Source organism: Corvus hawaiiensis, chromosome Z (genome assembly GCF_020740725.1).
Source record: "Corvus hawaiiensis isolate bCorHaw1 chromosome Z, bCorHaw1.pri.cur, whole genome shotgun sequence".
NCBI lineage: Eukaryota > Metazoa > Chordata > Aves > Passeriformes > Corvidae > Corvus > Corvus hawaiiensis.
Window position 1 is genome coordinate 33,471,160 of NC_063255.1, and position 21,295 is coordinate 33,492,454.

At 37.9% G+C, this 21,295-nt stretch overlaps 1 protein-coding gene across 8 annotated transcripts in view; it reads left to right on the forward strand.

The window, feature by feature from the left end:
- Nucleotides 1-21,295, forward strand: part of SLC44A1 (solute carrier family 44 member 1) — an 83,356-nt gene that overhangs the window by 8,683 nt on the left and 53,378 nt on the right. For all 8 annotated transcript variants that reach the window (XR_007200785.1, XR_007200784.1, XR_007200786.1 and 5 more), the window contains exons 2-4: nucleotides 6,819-6,908; nucleotides 8,976-9,118; nucleotides 16,663-16,799. Coding sequence is in view for 5 of the 8 variants with exons in the window: in XM_048290768.1 (XP_048146725.1) it covers nucleotides 6,819-6,908; nucleotides 8,976-9,118; nucleotides 16,663-16,799 (370 nt within the window). In the remaining 3 variants the exon portion in view is untranslated. The remainder of the gene's footprint in view (nucleotides 1-6,818; nucleotides 6,909-8,975; nucleotides 9,119-16,662; nucleotides 16,800-21,295) is intronic.

Sequence of the window (21,295 nt, forward strand, 5' to 3'; positions counted from 1 at the left end):
AAGTTCCAAAATTGCATTGAAATGGATATTTTAAGCCCCTGAAAAATACTACTGTGATATTTTTAAAGTATCCTTATTTATTGCTCATTTGAAATAAATGCTTAATAATGTGTAATGAAGAAAAGAAACAATAACTAAATATTTTGAGACTTAAAAACAAGGCTTTTGTCTGCAGATGGCCTGATCTCTAAACTTCAAAACTGCAGCAGGTGTGCTGATCATGTCAACTCTTTATTTAATCAGCTGTGTTATGTCTCAAGATAAATATTTAGTTGTTGATTGAGGCAGAGGCATGTAATCAAGGAGTTTTGAAGCAATGTTTAATATGAATTGACTGTAAAGATGAATGGAAGATGATCTACAACACAACATATGCTACCTTCAAGAGCGAAGTCCCCACGTATGAGTTTTCAGGGTAAACATCCATTAGTAATTCTCTAAGTGATACCTTATGGTGATCTCGATTTTGTTTACCATATGTTAAAAACTTATAAATACTATTGGTGGAGTCTGAGAACATTAGTGAAATAGAAGATGTGGACCCATTGAATTGGTGGTATTCTTAATCTCTGAAGAGAAGCAAAGTATAAATTCATTACCCTTCGGTGGATAAAGCAGTATTACACCATCAGAAAACTTTTTCTAGCATTATTTCTGAGTTTCATACTTTTAACAGGCAGGTGCATTTTTTCAGTGGACAAGGCATTGGAGATCAAGTGATGAATGTGAAGTCATTAGGAAAATAAGGATGTAGGTGCCTGTATGTAAAATACTGGTATATGGCTCTTAAGTCTGAAGTGTAACTAGTGTCTGCTTTGCAGTAAACTGAAAAATACACCATTTTGTAATGAAATTGAAGCAGAAATTACACACAAATGGACTCACAGTTGAACTCCACCGTGAATTGCATGTTTTATTATGCAGTCCCTTTTCGAATTGCTCCAAGGTGTTTGGGCTTCTTTCTAGAGATGGCTGGGACATGCTGCAGTAGTGTTACAGTGACAAGCGCTTTTGTCCCTGTAAGTGGGAGACATTGCTTCAGTTTTGCAAGTCTGGGGCAATTCAAGTCTCCCATGAGAATGCAACCATTAGTAAGTTCTTTGAGGTTGGAGCAATACTGCTCTTCCCCAGAGGTAGATCCAGGCCAAGTCTATACTAACAGTTTTTTTAGTGTGTTTATGGAGGTATTTTTATGATACAATGTAGTTCATTCTTCCAGGGAATTGGTAAAATTTGGTAGGGTAAAAGTTTGCACTTGCTGGTGCATGTTCCTGCTCTAGTAATGGAGGTGTACCAATAATATGCTGTATAATAAACAAGTTTTATTGTGAACCTGAGAGATTGTCTGAACTCATGATAGTGATGTAAGCTGCTATTTAGTGCTTTGTCTGAATACTTGTAGGTCATGCATAGGAAGTCTGTAGGTAATGGTGAACATTTTAACTAAGTCAACTGAGCCAGTGTTCTTAGACTTCTTGGTGAAGTAAGCCAAGGGTTTTCTATAAAACTGTAACATGATTGGTAAAGACGTGAACTGAAAATATGTTTATGCTTCAAGACTTTGTTCTGCACACTTTAAACAGTAGATTCACCACATGAACTTTTTATATAGAGAACTGGTTTACTTGAGTTGTTAACTTTTGTTCTCGAAAGTGTACTTGTGTGGGGAATTGAGTGTGTATGCTTGGGATCAGGACTCATATACTCTTTTTCTTTAGGCTCTAGGATCAAAGTCTGTTAAGAGGTGGAAGAAGTTTCATTAGGACAGCATGCAGCTGGTGCTAGTTCTTTTAAACAGCTGCACAGTGTAGAAAAGTCTGCCATGTCTTAGAAAAATGCCATATCTGTTAAACCTGGAGAATTACTCTATTGCATTGCAAACAGTTTGGTAAACTAGTAAATTATGGCTCATCTTATTTGTAGGCAGAATGCTTCACAGTAAAGGTCAACGTGTGATTAGTACTGTTCTTTAGCTTGTAAAGATGTAAAATGAATAAAATACCATCTCCTTAAATGGCTGTTAGGAAACACTGATAAATGTTTCAAGAGCTGTCTTTTTTCTGTTTTTTTTCTTCTATGTGGGTATGTTTCAATAGCCTTTCAAGATGCAGGGTTAAACTTGGCTTGCAGGACAGCTTCTGAACTGGATGACTTCTTGGTCATCACCTTTTTAACTTGGCTTGCCCATTTCCCAAGGAGCCCTTACATATAATTTGGTGGTATGCACAGTATTGCAAATGGACTCTCCAATTTTGAAGGGTCAAACTTGCATCAGAGGTGTAAAATTTATGTATTCTGTACTCACAGTGCTACTGGAATAAACCAAATACTGTTTATATGATCAGTTGAATCTGTTACTTTATCAGAACCAGTCTGCCTTCTAAGAAAGGTGGATGTCGCAGGACTCCAGCAGTTTCCACAAAAGATGGTCAGGATGAGAACCCTTTTTTGCCTCTAAAGGCCATTTATTAATGCTATGTGCATGCTGTGGCTGTTTGTCTTCTATGAAGATAGTTAGCTTCACAATAATTTCTGAATTCTAATATAAATAAACAAAGAGCAGTTATGTCTGTTTACTCTTCTGTATTGAACTACAGTTGTATGTACTCTGAGTCCAGATGTTACATCAAGGTGATAAAACAACAGAGAATTTAAAGGAGGTGTAGTTAGATTAATATGATTCCTAGGATAGGGTTTTGTAGCACATTATCTTAACATCAGTGTCCCTTAACTATGTGAATGAAGTTGTGGCTTTATTCTTACAACCTTTGTGTTCATATGCAAATTGGAATAGTCCTATACTCTCCAGTTGCTAACTTACACTCACTAGCCGAAGTGGAGCCTAGAGTCTAACCTCTAGGCTCTGACCTGCAACTTGTTTTCATCTGGTGGTTTTAACTCATGCCAGTTACTAATTGGGTTGTCCTTAATTCAGCCCACCTGCCTCACTAGTACTTTAATTTTCTTCTTGAAACATGTGCTCTGACCACCACAAGATTTTTTCTTTCTGCTGCCTGTACCGTGGTGTTGCAACATCATCAGCTGATGGCAAATTCCATCTTTATCCTTATCTTATTCACATCTTTGCTATTAACCCACAGCTTGATTATCTGTATATATAGTGCTGCAGATGTTCTTTAATAGGCTTCTTGCTTCAGTCTCATCACTCCCAAATTTTACATTGCATGACACGTCTTGTGTTTCAAATAAATTCTCTGTAGCTCCCTGCATCTGTAGTCTCCTGTTGAAATGCTGTATTTTTACATTTTTTTAATGGTCTTATATGTGTTTCACTCTGGTTATGGCACGTGAGTGCTTGTATGGCAGCATCCAGTACTGCTATTACGGTTGCCAGTGAAAGTGGTAACCACTGGTTTTGGCTATTCTTGTACCGAAGTATACTGCAGTATGCAGAGGAGACCTACTATTTGGTGCTCCAAAGATATATTTTGGAAGTGGCAGCAAGAAAGAAATCTGGAAGAGGGATTTCTGTTTTTGCTTGGGAGTGACTGGATGCAATGAATACCAAGAAAATAACCTCTTTTTTATTTTGTATTTGCGTGCAAGTATTTTTAGTCATGAGAATGTGTGACTCTGAATTTAACTAGGAAAAACCAGTAGTTAATGTCCTGACGTTCTTCACACTTCCTCTTCTGCAAGAGAAGGCTTAATTGTAGACATGCAGTTTTCTAGGTGTGTAGTACTAAAACATGATGGTAAAACTGCTGAACCCAAGGGTTCTGATTTGGTTTTGAGTTTGCTAAGTCTTGTGCAAAATGGACAGGTGTAAACTTCTGAACACACTCATTTGGGTTCTTGAGTAAATAACTCATGAAATCAACACAGAAAAGCTATTATGAGGAAATGCCCAACCTGCAAGTTTGTCTTGGAGAGAAGGGCTCTTTTGCCAGCCTTCCACTTCTGACTGATAGTGCTCAAAATTCTCTGTGCTTTCATGACAGTACAGGCTCTGTGCTTTGTTAATGGCAAGAATATCTTTAGAGAGCATAGTGTAAATTACGAAAGCTCTATTTTAAGAGAAAATGTGAAATGAATCAAATAATTTCAAAAACATTTTTTTTGTCTCTAGCTTTCTTGCATAAGCAAATACTGTAGACTCCTAATCTATCTGGAAGAAGGGCTAAAATAAGTAGAAGTGCAGTTTTAGGATTTCAGGTAAAGCATGTCTGCTATAATGTTGTGGTGTTTCAGTCACAGTGAGGGCAAAGTATAGTTTACAGATTGCAGAACGAACATTTGTTAGACCTTATGTTGACCATGGATTAACAATTTATGTTGCTAAAGCATGAAAATCACAGTCTGAGTAAGTGCCTAAGGGTGTAGAGTAGACAGAGAGCAGTCACTGGAGAGACACAGACACCAACGTCAAAGACAAGGATAAAGGGCTGGGAAGCTATGGAAGAAGATTCATTGGGAATCCAGAGTACAAAGAGGCAACTGGGAAAAAAATAGTAGATAATGGTAGCTAGCTTGGGTTTTGTAAGGTCTGAGGACAAGAAAGATGAGACAGGCTACAGAAGAGGGGTGTTGTTTTAAACATACACAGTTTCAGACCTTGCTACCTTGCTAGGTGGTTAAATTGTAAGTTAGTAAGTATCTAGTGCCTGTTGAGTTTCTTCCAAGGATACTTTTTGTTTAGAATACCTTCCTTATTTTTTTAAAAATTTTGTTCTGTTAATTTTTTTTTTTTTAGCACAGTAAGAATTTTAGACAGAGAATTAATTTATCTGTGTAACCTCCTAACTATGTCCTATGTTATGGCATTTCAAGTTTCTTTTTGACATAAAAACTGTAGTCCACTTAGTAAGTAAAATGGATTACTTATGGTAACTGTGACTGGTCAGACAACCTAAATCCTTACCAGAGCTATTCTAGAGGCTTTTAAAAATCCTATTAAAAGATTTTGTATGCAGATGGTAGAGAGAGGATTAAAAAAACCCCAACAAAACAAACAAAGCACACACTGCAGTGCATTTTGCTGCTCCCTCTTTTGCCAAGGGCAGTTTACTCTTAAGATAGCAGCTGTAGCTGAAATTTGTCTCTGCTGTTTGTAAATAAAAGTAAATTTCGAAAAAATCTAGAGTTCTTGGGGTGAATTAAGAATAGGAAGCACGAAGTCTTATGTATTTTATGTAATTATGATTATACTAATTATAACAACATAAATGTCACAATCTTGTGGTAAATGTTAAGTTCGAAGAGGGTGTTCGTTTTAAGCGTGAATTGCCAGGATCAGAAGATTCTGTTTTGTTGAATGTGGGTTGTAGAGTGCATAATGTGACCTTTTAGCACCTCTCACTACTGATTATTGAGTAAAATCTAAAGAAGTTTTACTGTTCAGAACCTATGGTGAGTTTGCAGTCTGAATTAAAACTGTATTTATCACATCTGTAAGTGGAACTTCCTTAATAAAAGATTGCAAAATTTGCATGGAATCCCCTAATGCAAAGTCAGACTACTTAGAAAACTGAATTTTTTGAAGTGTGATGCATGCAGGATTTCATTTGTTTACCCAGTTTTTAGCTTTCTAATGGTAGTATTTGAAAAGGTTGCTTTGTGCTTGTGAATTAACAAAAGCCAAAGTCATGAATACCAAAAAAGCACCTTGCTAATATCATTTAAGTTACATGCTATTGCTTTTTTTTATTAAAAATATGCAAAATACATACTGGAGATAAAAGCAGTTGACATTTCACCCAGCCATTCTGTTTTAATTCAGTACTGACATTTACTACCTTGTCAGCAAAATCTTGAAGATTCTTCAGAGTCTTAAGAGAAAAAAATAAATTCAAAATTTGAATAGGTTATCCCCTTTGCTCTGTCTCTGGAGAGAGCTGTTGTGTATGTAGTCTCCCTGTATCAATCTCCTTTTCTTCCTCAAGGATTAAAACGTTGTCTGCAGTTTTTGGGTCTCAGCCAATATATCTGAAGATTCAGTATTTGGGAGCCTGTTGAAAAAACTTGTTTGTGTAACTGTGTATTTTTAAAAGTAGCTGTAATCAGTATTTTTGTTATAACAAATTCTGATTTGGTGGTTGATTTTGTATTACAGCGAGTGCTTATTCTTTCCCTGAAACCTTTCTGCCTAGATGACTGTTTATAAGACTTTAATTGTCTTAGCAATGTATACATGAGAATTTTTACCTCATGAGCAGCAAACTATCTGAATTGCTTACAACTACCTCCATCATTGAGTGTTTCAACCTTTAATTGCACAACTTTCTGTTCTGGCACCATAGCAATACCGATAAAGTATTTCTTCACTGAAATGTTAAGCTCAGCTGCCTTATGGCAGGTAGAAAACTGTTCCTTAATCGGCAATTTGTTGCCTCCTTTCTACAGGCATAGTTCTTGTTCAACCTGCCAATAGTGTTTGAATACTTAGGGGCTTTTGAAAAGTTTAATCCTTTATCTTTGCTGGAAATCAGATTACTGAAAGGCAACTGTGGAAGACTGCAATAGGAGACATTGTCAATTTCATGCCATTAATTTCTGTTTTCTGTTAATAAAAAGACAAGTGAAAATAACCTGTTTTGTGGATAACTATTTGTAAATTTCTGGATAAATTAACTGTTTTCTGGATAAATAACTGTTTGGTGATCTAGCTCCTGTGGAGGCACTTCTTTTGGAGTCCTACATGAACCTTACTCTAAGCCTTTTGACCAAACTTCTTCAACTATCTTGGCACTTAAAGATGGCTCCTGCTGTATGTAAATGCCCTGTAGAATAATTTTCTGCCTTTTTCTATTATGAGCAGACAAAGTGTTGTTAACCTTATCTCTCTCTTCTCACACAAGAGTTCCAAGCGAGAGTGGAAGCCTCTGGAAGACCACAGCTGCACAGATGTACCATGGCTGCTCTTATTCATCCTTTTCTGCATAGGAATGGTGAGTAAAACTCAGAGGATTTTGTAAATGTTACATAGTTGAAGACTTTGCATTCATAAGAAAGGAATTTTAAAACCCATCAGTAACTTAATCACTGGAAAAGGTCAGGATATATTTGCATGGGAACCATCAGCTGTAGAAGAAATGGGTAGTATGTACATATCAAAGGTCTTTGGTAGGGATCCGTAATTCATTGTTTATGCCAGTTCTTGCTCCAGCTTCTCATCCCCTGAAACTGCAGTTTCAGTGATAAGTGATTTTCAGCATGGTGAATTACCACTTGACTCATGTTCCTTATGGGGCTCTGCATGTCCCAGAAATGATAGCTGGGAGTCTGGTAAACTGTGAATCCCAGTAAACTTCTTGTGAGAAGCAATGTTTCTGGCTATCAAAGAGTTGACTTTTTGTTTATTTGTTAATTTATTTATTTTTATTGAATGCTTAGTAGAAGCAGCTGTTGTTAACAACCATATTACTAATGATAAGATCTTTCTTTCAAAGTTTTAACAGTTCTGTTCTCTGTGATGAAACCATCACCTTTCTCAAGTCAGCCTCACAACACTCTACGCTTTTTATTACTAGATCAAACCTCCAAGAGTTACAGATTAATGAAAACTAGAAGTACACCTCCTTCCATCTTGTTTCGTTTCATGGACCTATGCCTGCTACTCTTCTTAAACAGAAAACGTCCATTGCTGTTTTCTACTGCTGTGTTGCAAGCAGTTGTCCTTAGAGGCGTTTGGGACTTACGTGCTCTCAGCTTTTTTTTCTGCTGTACCTCGGTCTCTGGTGTTTGGAATAATTCCACTGAAAAATTTCTTCTGCCTTCCCTAGGGTGTTTTTCAATGGTTGGACTTCAAATGCAAAAATTATAATGATTATTTAAAATCAGTGTCACTGTAATATGAATATCTTAAAATTGCAAAAAGCACAGTGCTTCCTGAAACAAGTATCTCTCTTGTGTGTTTGGTTTTTTTCTGGTTTTGCTGATGTTCCCTGATTATTCAGTTACACTTACCTGTTCGCCCAGTTATAAATTAGTTTTCTGTGCATGAGTGTCCCAAATTTTGCTGTCTGATCGATATAATATACAGAGCAATCATCCAACTTGGTCACATAATTGGTGCTGTAGGAGACTTCACTTGCAGGGCGAACCACCCACATTTTCACTGTTCCATGCCAACTTCATTACCTGTTGCCATCATTTCATCTGATCCTTCCACTACCATCTTTTGCTCCATGCATTTGCTTCAGCTGTTTGTTCTGCTTCCACATCTCACATCTTAGCCTGCCTCACATGTGAAAACAGTTTCTTGGTGGTAGTGGAGTGAGCTGATTGTTCATTTCTCCCTGTCAGTGGTTTGATAATGAAGCTTTTGGGCCAGTCTCTTGTTTGCACAATCACTGCCTTGATCTTGGTTTTGCTTGTGAAATATCTCTGAAAGTTCACAGCAAGACTTGCTTACTTAGGGTATTTTCCGCATTACGTGATCTGAGCCATCTTGCTTTGCATCTGTTTCTTTCCTGCATTTAAAACCTGCATCTTAAACCGTAGTGGCCCTGACCTGGTCACTTGCTTTAAGAGGATTTCCTTAAAAGAAACTTGTGTTAGATAGGCCTGTTCATTCTATCTCATCATTGAAAGCACTTAATTTAAAGGAAAGAAAAAAATCGGAAAGGAAGAAAATCTGGATTGTGTGGAAGATTCTCTAAGATGCATAGCAATCCTTGACATCTCTGCTTGTAGCTCTCCTTCACTGCCTGCCCTTGCTCACTTGCTGACTTCTGCTTCATGCCCGCTTGCTGAAAATATGACTCTCATAAAAACCACATACAAGGGTCTTAACTATGGTTGTATGATACGCAGTATTAGATGTCTGAATCCTCTTTTAGCTTGCATTTAATTTTATTATTGCACAACAGTTCTCTGTGATGATCCTTGTCTTTCCTTTTCCAGTCTGAAAGAATTTTTAGACAATCTCTGCTTAGAAATAAATTAATAAAACCAACTTTTCCCATCTGGCAAACAGAGTATTGCTAAACTGTGGGGTTTTTTTATTCCTCCAGGGTTTTATCTGTGGCTTTTCAATAGCTACAGGAGCAGCTGCAAGACTGCTTTCAGGATATGACAGTTATGGAAATATTTGTGGACAGAAAAATGTTAAGGTGGAGGGAATAGTCAACAGTGGTCTGGACCTCACACACAAGAAGTAAGTATGCGATACAATTTTTGCATTCTGTAAACCAGGAAAGGCAAAACCTTTCTTCCTTTGAGAGTGGTTTTAAATAAAGTGGGAAAAGGGGTATGCTAACTCATTCCTGCTTGACCTTTGACACTTTTCTCACTTAGAGGACAACAGTCTTTTGTAACAACCGGCAACATTAGACTATGTATTGGCAGATATGCAATATGAATACAGCTAAGACATTGAGGAATTACTTTTTCTCAGTATCCATTTCATGTAGGATATTGTATTAGGCTGCTGAAAAGTCTTGTTTGTTAGAGTTTTAGGTCTTAGATTTGGGAGCAAGCCTTTGATATCTGTGTAAAAATGGTTTGCTTTTGATCTTGTATGCTCGGTTTCTGCCACTAGGTGTGGGGGGAGATTAAGTGTGCCTGGCGCCTTAGAATAAGACTTTAAAACTTAAACTGTAGGCAGAATATATGTAAGTGACTTGTGGAAAAAATGCACAAAACTTTAGAGGCACACGCAGCTTTGATTAAGCAGTGTCCTGTTTAAAACTTGTACTTAAAGTTCAGGTACTTCCTATCGGTTGTACAGAAAGACTTTATATTGCTGTAGTAGTACTGGAGCAGTGGCAAGAATTCTGCACTGACAGGTTGAAAACCTGAATGTCTCTTGAGGTGTGTCTGTCAGTAAGTGCTCAGAGGGCTTCTGCACAGCTTGGGTAACTTAAGGAAGTAAACTGTTTAGCTTAGTACGGTGTGGTATTAACTGACAAAAAAATGTTTCTTTCTCTGTTGATTACTTCAAGGAACTAAAAAGTTATTAATTTCTGAGTATGAAAGCCTTTTCCTTCACACTTTCAGACTAAGAGAAAATTTGATGATTTTCTTAAATTATTTTGGAAGCATACTTTCCTGAGATCTGGTTCTATTCTAAAGACTTCTAAATATGTAATTTAAGATTTAATGTAGATAGATAATTGTTGGTTACCAGAAATATTTGAGATAAATAAAATATCTGGAACTTTTTACAGATCTCTTATGTCAGAAGAATAATTTCTTGATATAATCCCATCTTTCAAGAAGGTTGAAAGGCTTAAAACTTAAGCAGCATAATTTTCCTATCTTTTCACACAAACATTTTCTCACTTCCTAAACCCATTTGTATTCAGTACAGAGTTATGATTCTAATGTTCTGAGAGAAAAAGCAAATTTTAAAATCATAATTTTAAGTTTACCTTTAGAAAGAAATGGTGTCTGAGTTCATGTGAAGGTAGAGAAATTCAGACACCTTATTGAAATGTTATAATTAATATTGTGATAGTCTTTTACATCTGACATAAATCAGACCGCCATGTGGGGAAACCTCTACCACTAAGTGATTTCCTCTTGTAAATGCAAGCTCAAAAGACAGCAGAAAAAAAGAGAGACTGTTTTTAACACAGCTAATTGACAGAGCCTGTTGTTTGTCAAGAGTCTTAATGAGGTTCAAAAGAATTACGTTTTTCTAACAAAGATGTCATGGCTTGAGGCATGATCTAAGCAAATTAATAGATACATATTTGAGATATAATCATCTCTATTTGGTTAAGAAAAACATTCTGCTAAGGCACATTATTCTTTAACTATTCACATGAAGTGCCTGGTATAGTCCAGGGTGTTCAGTTTTGGAAGAGATTGGTTCTTATGTAAGTGGGTGATCCTTCCTTCTCTCACAGCCCATAGTTTCTTCTGAAAATTTGCCAAGCACATTTAAAAAGCTATCTGCTTTGCATCTGTCTCTAGCAGATGGAGTTCCTACAGTGTCTGAGGTGGAGTTCATGGGAGTATTTAATACTATTTTTACAGGGGCACTTTGCAGACAGACTGTAAAAATAAACTCTTCTTCCTGTCTGTACATTTCAGTTTGTGTAGAGAAAGAAAAGACTTTTAAGCTCCACAAATGGGGCTCTGGAAACATGAAGTTAATTCTCATTGCATTTTGCTTGCAGGGTAGTTCCATTTTCGTTTCCCAGTCCAAGCGCTGAAAAGCTAAATCATCTGTAAAAATAACATTTTCTTCCTTGTATATGACAGCAACCCATAGGCACTGTCACGTGGAAGTGAAATTGATGTGGTCTGTGTGGATATGGAAATCTAGGTGGTAAGAATGAAAAGCAGAGTTCTTACAGGGTTATGATTTGCTCTGTGTACATCAGATTTGCTGAAACCAGTGAGCTGAAATGTTGGGAAGGAGGATTTTACAACCTGGTCTCATGAACAAACACTGGGTCAGGCATCTTTTTATTTTTACAAGAAACCACAACACACTTTAATAGTCTGTGCTCTAGAGTCAGACATAGGATTATACTCTAGATCTGGCAGGGAATTCTAATCAAACCTGTCTGCTTCAAGTAAGCTCCTTGCTTTACAAGTTCTGGTAGTTACAAGGGGTTAAAGAAATGACCTTTTTATTTGCAAATAAATGATGACCATGGCAGCCAAGTATAAGTCCCTGGAGTGCTAATTCAGTCTGGTTTTTGATCACCAATGTTATTTGGACAGAATTCAGTTCGTGCTGTCTGCTCAAGTAGAAGGAGATGTGCATATGATGCTATGGAGGACAGTTAGGGTGGCATTCTACCTGAATACATGCCTTTGACCCCAGGAAATGATTGGAAATGCTTAGGTAGTGGGAAAACCCAGGGATGGTTTGCAGCATCTACAGAGAGTATTTGGTTGAGTGAAACTGTATATGCCCCAATGTTAAAGACATTTTTGACACTAGACTCTCACCTCCATTAGATGGCACAGATCAGTTATGATATCTGGTAGCTTGATCTATATGCCTTGGAAAAAGAGAACCTGAATGAGGAAATATTTCCCTTGCAATCTAAGTTCCCTATCCCTTACGTGGCAGCCTGGACCAACAGCCCTGTTAGGGCCTGGAGTGGTCTTTCTTTTCATTGGTTTGCTGTTGTGTTACCAGGTGGTTGCCATGTGGTCATCTTCACACCCTCTTAGGTTGGTTTTTGTGGGGGTTTTGCTTGGTTCTGTACTTCATGTTGCAATATGAGCATTACAGTTCCTATACCATGCCCTATGGGCTGTACACTCTAGCTGTTAATTTTTAGGTAATATTTAAGATGCTAGCTTTTTCTATTCTAAGCATTATTAATGTTCAAATTAGCTCTTGGTTTCACCTTATTTCTCTACAGCTACCTGAAAGGAGGCTGTAGATGGGGGAATCAACTTCTTCTCCCAGGTTACAAGTGACAGGATGAGAGGAAATGGTCTCACACTGTGCAAGGGGAGGTTTAGATTGGACATTATGACAAATTCTTTTTGCCAAAAAGGTTATCAAGCCTAGGGAAGTGGTTGAGTCACCATTCCTGGAGGTATTTAAAAGATGTGTAGACATGGTGCTTAGGGACATGGTTTAGTGGTGGACTCGGCAGTGCTGCATTTACAGTTAGAGTAGATGATGTGAAGGGTCTTTTCCAACGAAAATGATTCTATCATTCTAAATCTACCTTCTTTTAGTTTAAAGCCATTACCCTTTGTCCTTTCACTATATGCCTGTGTGAAAAGTCACTTTCTGTCTTTTACAGAAGCCCCCTACAAGTACTGGAAAGCTGCCAAAAGGTGTCTTTACAGCCTTGGCTTCTCCAGGCTGAGCAGCCCCAACTCTCTAAGCCTGTCTTCATATGCTCCAGCCCTCTCATCATTTTCATGGGTCTCCTCTGCACTTGCTATAAGGGGTTCATGTCTTTCCTGTACTGGGCATCCCAGAGCTGGGTGCAGTATACGAGGTGGGGGACACTCCTGAGGGCAGAGTAAAACTTGCCTTGCTAGTTATGCTTCTTTTTATGAAGCCCTGGATACAGTTGGCTTTCTGGGCTGCAGGTGTACATTGCTGGGTCATGTCCAATTTTTCATGCACCAGTACCTCCAGGTCCCTCTCTGCAGGGCTGATACTTTATAAAGATGCATAAACGTGCATATGTTGTATGTCTACTATATTGACTTCCAAATAGCAAACATTTTCATTTGCAGTGTTGCGGCATCTCTAACAATATGATTACTTTGTTTACATCAGTCTTTGTACTGCTGATATAAGTTGTTTCCTTATTAGAAAATTAGTCTATTGCTGATTGTAAATAACTGGAATTGCAGCACAAAGCATGTAGTGACATTCTTCTAGAGAGAAAAAAAAACCTGTTCCGTGGTGACACAGTATGAAATTTTCTGCAGTAAAACCACTTGTTTTCTACAAGTAAGCTTTATAAACAAAAAAATTAACTTTTCTTCTGTAATGCTGGTGCCTAGCATTTTGGCTCTTGTTCTAGCTGCTAGAAAGTAAAAAAAAAATCTTACTTGTGTCTTCCTAGGCCACAGATTGAAGCCACAGATTTGATAGCCTGGAGTTTTCTGTGCGCCTCCCTTACTGCTGTCAGAACAGTCTCTGTACTATACAATGCAGTGTTGGAATTACATGTGTCTGTTTAAGGCTATGCCCACACTTCTGTCAAAACTGCATATGACACTATAATTGCGTTGTATTTCTCAACTTCCAGGTTTGAGTTAAAATTGTAGCATTTATTTTACAAAATATTCTGGCAATTAAAATGATAGCTTGACCCTTGAATTGAGACCACTGTGGAAGTGGGCTGAGTTCTAGCTTGCTAATGGCGACATTCCTGATTTGGTTTCCTTAGGGAAATTCAGAGGACCCTCCTGCCCAGGAAATGGAGTCCAGTCCTACAGTTCCCAGAACCCAGGGTCTTTGCCTGGGCTGAGGAATGTGGATGGAGAGTCACATATGGGACATGGACACAGCTGGTTACAGACTGGCAGTGACAAGGTGCTGCCTTCAACAGTGGCACTCACAAGAACAGCCAACCATGTCCTCTCCTCCTCATGGGATGACAGTGGCAGAAGGTCCCTAGTGTAGGCACAGGCATGATGCTTTCCAGGTTCGGAAGCTCTAATACATTTGTGGATTCTCTGAGTACCAGCACAGCACCTCTGCCCCTTATCCACCTCATGGGTTCCCCCTACTCAGCAGCTGATCCAGTTTGGTGCTGACTGTCAAACACTCACACACTCATTCCACAGGCATCACAGACCCACAGTTTCCCCAAAATAATACCACAGACCTTCTGCCCACCCAACACTTCTCACTCAGAGCTCCCTACTCACCACCATCTGATACAGCTTGGAGTTTGCTACTGAGTTGTACCAGGAGCAGGACTCAGTGATCCTTGTGGGTCTCTTCCAAATCAGGATTGTCTATGATTCTCTAATTTGCATAGATCTGTTCTGGGGAAGGTACAACAGCCAGCACCACAAGGGCTGTGACCACCTATGCTGAGTCTATCACATCTGCTTTTCTTTTGTGGGCACACATTGTTCCCACCCCAGCAGCTCATTGCCAAGACCCCTTGCTGCTACTGGCACTGAGACCCCACTCACTTTGGTAGCTGACACCACAGTCCTGGGGCAGCCAAACCCCTGGTCTGCTTCCAGTTGCTGGCACTTAAAACTCTCACACCCATGTCAGTCCGCCCAGTAGCTGGCACTTAACCCCTGCAGCTCTTGCAGCATCCATGCACATGGGATAGAATTAGGCAAAGAGGGTTAAAAGCTTCAGCAATAGGACAAGACAGACTGCAGTGATGAGGTGCTGAGATCAGATAATGTACTGTACTGACCAACATCAACTATTCCCTTTTACACCCCTTTCTGTTTGCTACCCTGTCCTATGCACATTCCCTCAGCAGCTGGCACAGTGTCACTGACCCCTCTGACATTCTGTGCTTAGGAGTTTGCATCCCTATCAATCACAAAGTCCTTGTCTGCAGTTTCTTGATAGCCCATCAATTAGTGTGATGGACTGTTTCTATTAACATTAAGTGGACAACTTTTATGTGTGAGTGTCTCCCTCCTTTTCCTTATCTCAATTTGGCAAGGTCTTCAGTCAGATAGTCTTACTGAAAAATCGTAATTTTCATAATCCACATATCCTTACCAATTAGTGAGACTGACCGGTTTTGTTCCCATCCTAGCCTCCCTTGCCATTATCAATCAGATTTGACTCTGTAGGTTCTTGTTTGTAGCTCCTTTGACCAAATACCCTCAAAGGAGTAGACACTCTCTTTCTATGTGCCCTTACTGTATGGGATAACAACTGGAGGAACTTCAATTAGAACAGCTATTGTATGTCTTGGTATAAACTCAAGAGTATTTTCTTTGAAATAAGGATAACTGTGGCTTATTGCTTGCATGCAGTTACTTTAACTGTGTCTGCAGGACAGAATTTTCATGTTCACACTTGTTTCTCAGACTTCAGTGAACATAGACCCTAGTTTATGAAGTCCTGAGATGCGTAGTGTGTAATAAGTAAAAAAGAAATAGAGGTGGATGATTTCACTGAGATGTTGACAAAGAAAGGAATGTTTTAAGAATGCAAGTAATCTATTACCATGTTACAGTTGATTTAGATGACATGAGTTTTGAGGGACTTTCAAGGAAGACTGTACTATATAGTAATCGTTCTTGAACTGACACTGGGTAATAGAACAGTAGACAGCAATTAGCATATAGACAGAAGGTGTCCAGGCAGGAGCTAAATGCTTTCTAGGAGCAGAAGGGATTTTTACTGGTTACAGAATGAATTCCCATCATGAGGACTGCAAAAATAGAAATGGCATTTTATGTGGCAGATTGCTGGTGTTTTCATATATGATGTTAGGTAATATGAAGAGAATATTTCAATGCATAGTATATCCCAGAACAGTAGGAATTTAAGATTTGGTCAACTTTCGAAGACAAAAGCATCTGTATTATACCAGTGGAAGTTTTGTAGGGTTAGTGTTTCTCATAAAGTGTATATAGCCAGGAGATGTTAGTTAAGAATCTATAATATGTACTTCATGCATTGAATTTTTAAATGGCACTCATTGTGGAAAGTTAGCAAAGAGAATCTCTTTAAAAATACTACACTTAAACATTAGATAATTCTACTTGAAATATCCAAAGGATTTTTATTTCTAACTAAATACTAAAGTAATCTGTTCTGTCATGGCATGGAAAATCAATCTAAACTAAAAAGCTGTTCTTAATTACTGGTATTATGTGTATTCATTAATATAGTCATGGACCTTTTCCTTTTTGCAGCATAAGAGTGACTTTATTTGGTTTGTTGGGTGTTTTTGGAAAAAATTTGGCAATCTCAAACTCAAGTTTAAGGTTGGAGTAAAGGTTTGTGAATGTTTGGATTCATATCTGTGAAGAGGCATGGTAGGACTACTGCTGGTTTTCTGGGTAGCACCATTTGAATGGACTTGAATCAGGTAGAGTTAAACACCCATTCTGTGTAATCCAAAGGTAGATAAATACCCATACATTTGTTGTGCATATATTGAGTACATAAATTCTTTTGATCCACGGAGTTATAATAATATCAAATTTCCTGTGTTTCTGGGTAGACTGAATCACTGTCTTGACTGAATCCCATAGTTTGAAATTTTTTTCAGTGTAATTGTTAATTAAAATAGAAGTAATTTACCTTTTTTCCTTCCCTAGGTATGTATTCTTCTTGGATCCATGCAACATTGATCTAGTACATCAGAAAATTAAGTCTATTGCCTTGTGTGTATCAGCTTGCCCAAGGACAGAACTGAAAACTCTGGCTGATGTACAGAAATTTGCAGAAACTAATGGTATGAAAAAAATAAGTTTGTTTTTGTTCATATTTTCATAGGATCTAAAAAAGACTTGTGCATTAGCTGAGCTAAAAATTATTTATGTATTAAGAAATATGAATAGAAATAATGAGCTCTTTTCATTAAGCTAAAACATTACTGTATCTTACAGCATTGTAGTATTCCATCATGTCTTGGGCAGTTTGGAAAGCTTGTTTTTAAAACAGGAGTACAAAGTGTAACAAGCATTTGAAGGAATGTCTGACTATATGATGTGTTTTCAGCTACGAAGGAAACATTCTGACATTGCTGCTTAGCAGTAGTGCTGTTGAAATGCTCTCGTGTACATGGGGTCAGTGAGAGCTGATACTGTTTAATGGCACTCGTGGCACAGAGTATGGCTGTGTGTGTGAAAATACCGCTGCTTTCCTTCAGTGCTACAGTGCGGTTCCTGATTGGTTTGGTTTTGTTTTCCTATGCTTTTCTTTAAAAAATAAGTGTAAAGGAAACTAATTGCATTAACAAGGAAATATTATACCTTGTCTTCCTTAAGAGCAGTACTTTTTCTCAATAGAAGTAGTAGTAGTATTGACATTACTAGCTCAGTTCCTATTTTAGCAGTCTATGGAATAAAATGTATGAGAAGTAACCAACCTTTGGACATACAAAAGAAAGTAAAGAAAAAAACTCAATTTGAGGAAATTTCAGCATTTTTTAGCTATTCAAGTGGGAACATCTTCCTAATGGGTGGAAACAGTCCTAAAGTTATCTTTTAAAATGATGCAGTAATATTTCTTTGCAAGGTTCTTGACTAAAAATGAGTCAGTCTGGATGACCCAGTTCAAAGCAGTGGAACTGATTACTTTCCATAAAAGAAACTGTTTATTTCTGTAGTAGCATTAGGTTATATGAGTACTTCTTGTTTGAAAGCAGAGTGAGTTGATGTGGCCCTGGGACACTGCTAGTGCCCGTGGTCTCCCACTGCACTGTATCTGCACATCTGGGTGTCTGATATCTGAGTCAGGAAGCTGAATTGCTATGGGGCATCACAGCTTTCACAGAGCCGCACAAACAGCTTCCTTGTGTGATCTGTGCACCGTTGTCAATTACAAGTGAAAATAGTCAATATCTAAAGTTGCATTCTTTACTCCTTCTCTGAGCATGCTGTGTTTTCTTAGCTAATGCAGGCCAGTTCTTTGTTAGTATGAAGTGAAGGTCATTTGTAGTGGAGTTTAAGTACCTCTTGAAGTACTGGAATTCAGCCGTGTCGTCCTTATCACCAACATTGCTTCTATGTTTATAAGTTAAATCTCTTACTAATTGTGCCTGAAATATGTTCAGTATAACTATCTCTTAAAGTACAACAAAAACCACTCTTCCCAAAACATGCTATGCTATGTCTTGTCCTCATGATTCTTTAAGTGTATTTTCCTTAGAGCTTTAGATTTTAAAAAATAAAGATAATTTTTTTTTTTTTTATTAATATGACAGGCAATTTTTTCAGTTTCCCGAAGCTTGGTCAAAAGTATGAAACCTGGTGCTGGAGCAAAACAAAATCACTAATGAATTCAATTCCTAATTTTCCTTATATGCTATTTGGCTTATCAAAAACAGGTATTACACTAAACTGAGCTTTCCTTTTATAAATGAAGTCTATGCATGAAATCACTCTGTTCAGAGAAATATTCTCATCCTCATGGTTATATTTCTGCTTAAATGTTCACCAACCTATGGAAGTTCCAAAGAATTATGTTTTGCAGCAAATGAACAGCTTAATTGTTGATTATCTTAACAGTTGCATATATATATATAGTAAAAGTTCAAGTGTGATTCAGCCTTTTTATAGAGCAACAACAGTGAATTAGTACCAAAACTATAGTGGTCAGTAAGCAGAATAATTTTTCTGAGATCCACTTTGTAAATATGTTAAGTGGATTTAAATTAATTCATACTAGGATTAGGTTTGGCAGTCTATTTTAAGTGACCATTGACTCCACTGTAAAAATAATAATAATGAAATCTGAGGACCTTGGACATGACTGCATATAGAGCTTAATGTCAATTTCTGTGTTTGTGATGATATATAGTTAAGAATAGAGCGTTCAGCTGTCAATTTCTGAAGAAGGAGGGCAAGTTGTGTTTGATTTTGTGATAATCAGTACTGAATTTTCTCAGGCTCACAACTTCTAAGATTTAAAAAGAAAAACCTAATGTTTTAAGTATATAGGTAAAGAATGCAGTCAACTCTTAATTTTGCTCTGTTGAGCCTTTCTGAAAGCTTTAACCCTTCCCACATCTTGAAAATAGCAATTATCTGGACACAGACTATGTAGGTTGTTCCATGTGCTTTTGTAGAGTTGGCCATTTTCACCTAGCTCATATGCCATCCCTGATATCACCTTACTTGTCCATGCACCTTGAAATTCTTTAAAAAATTACTGCTTAAGAACCCTTCCTCAACCCAAAGAAATCACCTGCTGTCCCTCAGTTGCCCATCAAGAGGTAGTGTGGTAAGTTCAAATAAATGTGTTTTTTAATACAAACAGCTTTATCAAGAGCTGTAACATGTAAAACATACTAAAACATATTTATATTTACTAGTGATGATATCTAAACCGTATATGATTTTCCAGCTAGCCTAGCATTTATGGTATTTTTACTAAAGTGAGACAGGCACTTGATTGCCTCAACACAACAGGACAGAGCTGCCAATCCCAAAGATTCAGAATGCTTATGGCAGAGCTCATATTTATTGTGCAGTTCTGCAAGCGAGATTATAAATAAGCATTTAGGGCAGGGAAAATGCTTGCTTGAGGCAAGAAGACCATTTCGTGACAAAGCAGCGTTTTAGCTTTCTGAATCAGTAATGATGCACTTGCTCTTCTGCTGTAATTTGGAAAAAGGAGCTGATTTTGTGAATAACATGGCACCATTTCAGGGCAGTAACTTCACTCCCACCCCTACCCTCACTTGCCCTCTCCCAGTCAGGTCCTGCATTTTCAGTACCTTCCCCTCAAGGAAGAGAAGAAGCCCACCCCTTGCAAAGCCAGGCTGATTTTAACAAAATAAAAAAGCATGTACATTTAATCTGTTCACAAGAACTGACACTCAGAAAACTAGAACCAGTTGGGACCTTTTACAAGAGGAGGAGAAAGAGAAAGAGAAAGCTGGGCACTTGACCACTCAGACCTTTGACCCATACAGAAATGCAAGCTGTAAAATACAGGAATATTCCAGTGCAACTCCTGGAAGTGACACAGGATGGTTGCCGTGTTACCTGAGAAATGCTGTAATGCTGTTCTCAAACAGCCATGCTAGTATTTGAGTTTGTAGAGCAATCGACGGGACACAACTGGGAATGTTATATGTTTTGAACTGACTGCTTTTGCTCTCCCCAGTCTTTTCTCACCCAGTATAACACCTCAGGCACAGAATGCTTGTGATTCAATGTTTTTGTTGGTCTTGGCCCTTAAAAAATGATGTATTTTGAGCAGTGTGACTGAAAGCTGTTTTTCCCAGAAACTCAATTGATGCTTCAAAACTTAATGTCCGTGAAATACTGCAGTGATGTTTTCAAGGACTTGCCAAAGCATTTTGAAATATCCTTGAAGATACAATTCATCTATGACTGTGCCAAATGAATAATGAAATGTCATTATTAAAGAGAAACACTAGACAGGTGGCTACAATTTCTGTTGTGTTTAATTCAGTAATAACTACAGTGTCTGCTCAGTGTGGGAACTACTATTCCTGTTCATTGTGTAAATAATTGGATGCATATTTAGGAACCTAAAATGAAATTTTTGTTTTGCAGCGCTTTGGCAGACATCTCTGTTGTCAGAATTCTGTAGCTAGACCAGAGTAGTTGTGATCTGGGTGGACATAGAGCCAGAGGGAATGCTTCATTAAGTTTGCTATAGAGACTGTCCCGAAAGAGATCAATAAAGGAAATCAGTCTGGCTAAGTGAGAGCGTGTGATATCTCTGAGCTATTAGAAGGAACCACGGGAGAAACAAAAAGGATTTTTCTTTTGTCTGAAGATAATGACGTCTTCATGTGTAGTAGTCAAAGTACATCTTTGCAGTTCCTGTTGGCACTTGCCTTAGAAATAGCTGTTACATGGGTCACTGCGAGCTTCTGACATTTTTTTGTCTGCTCTTGTTCCCCCTGCCTTTGTTTTCAGTGAAAATATGCTGATTAATCCTTTGCTTACGATTTTCTTGAAGTATGTTGTACTGTGTTAGTTATAGGAATCTTATGCTTAAAGCAATTCTGCACCCATAGGTCTTTGGAAATCTGTGTATGTTAATTTTGAGTGTCATATTTTTTTTTATTGACTAGAGTAAAAATACATTATGAGCAGTTTTGAGATACAGTCATCCACTGCTACTCTATCTTGTTACCAGAACTGTCCATCAGGTTTGTGTAGTATTGGAAATGTATCCTCTAGTTAGAATGAGTGTTTCCTCAACAGAAAGTGGCAGCACATGGAGTCCTCCAGTAATGCTGTGTTG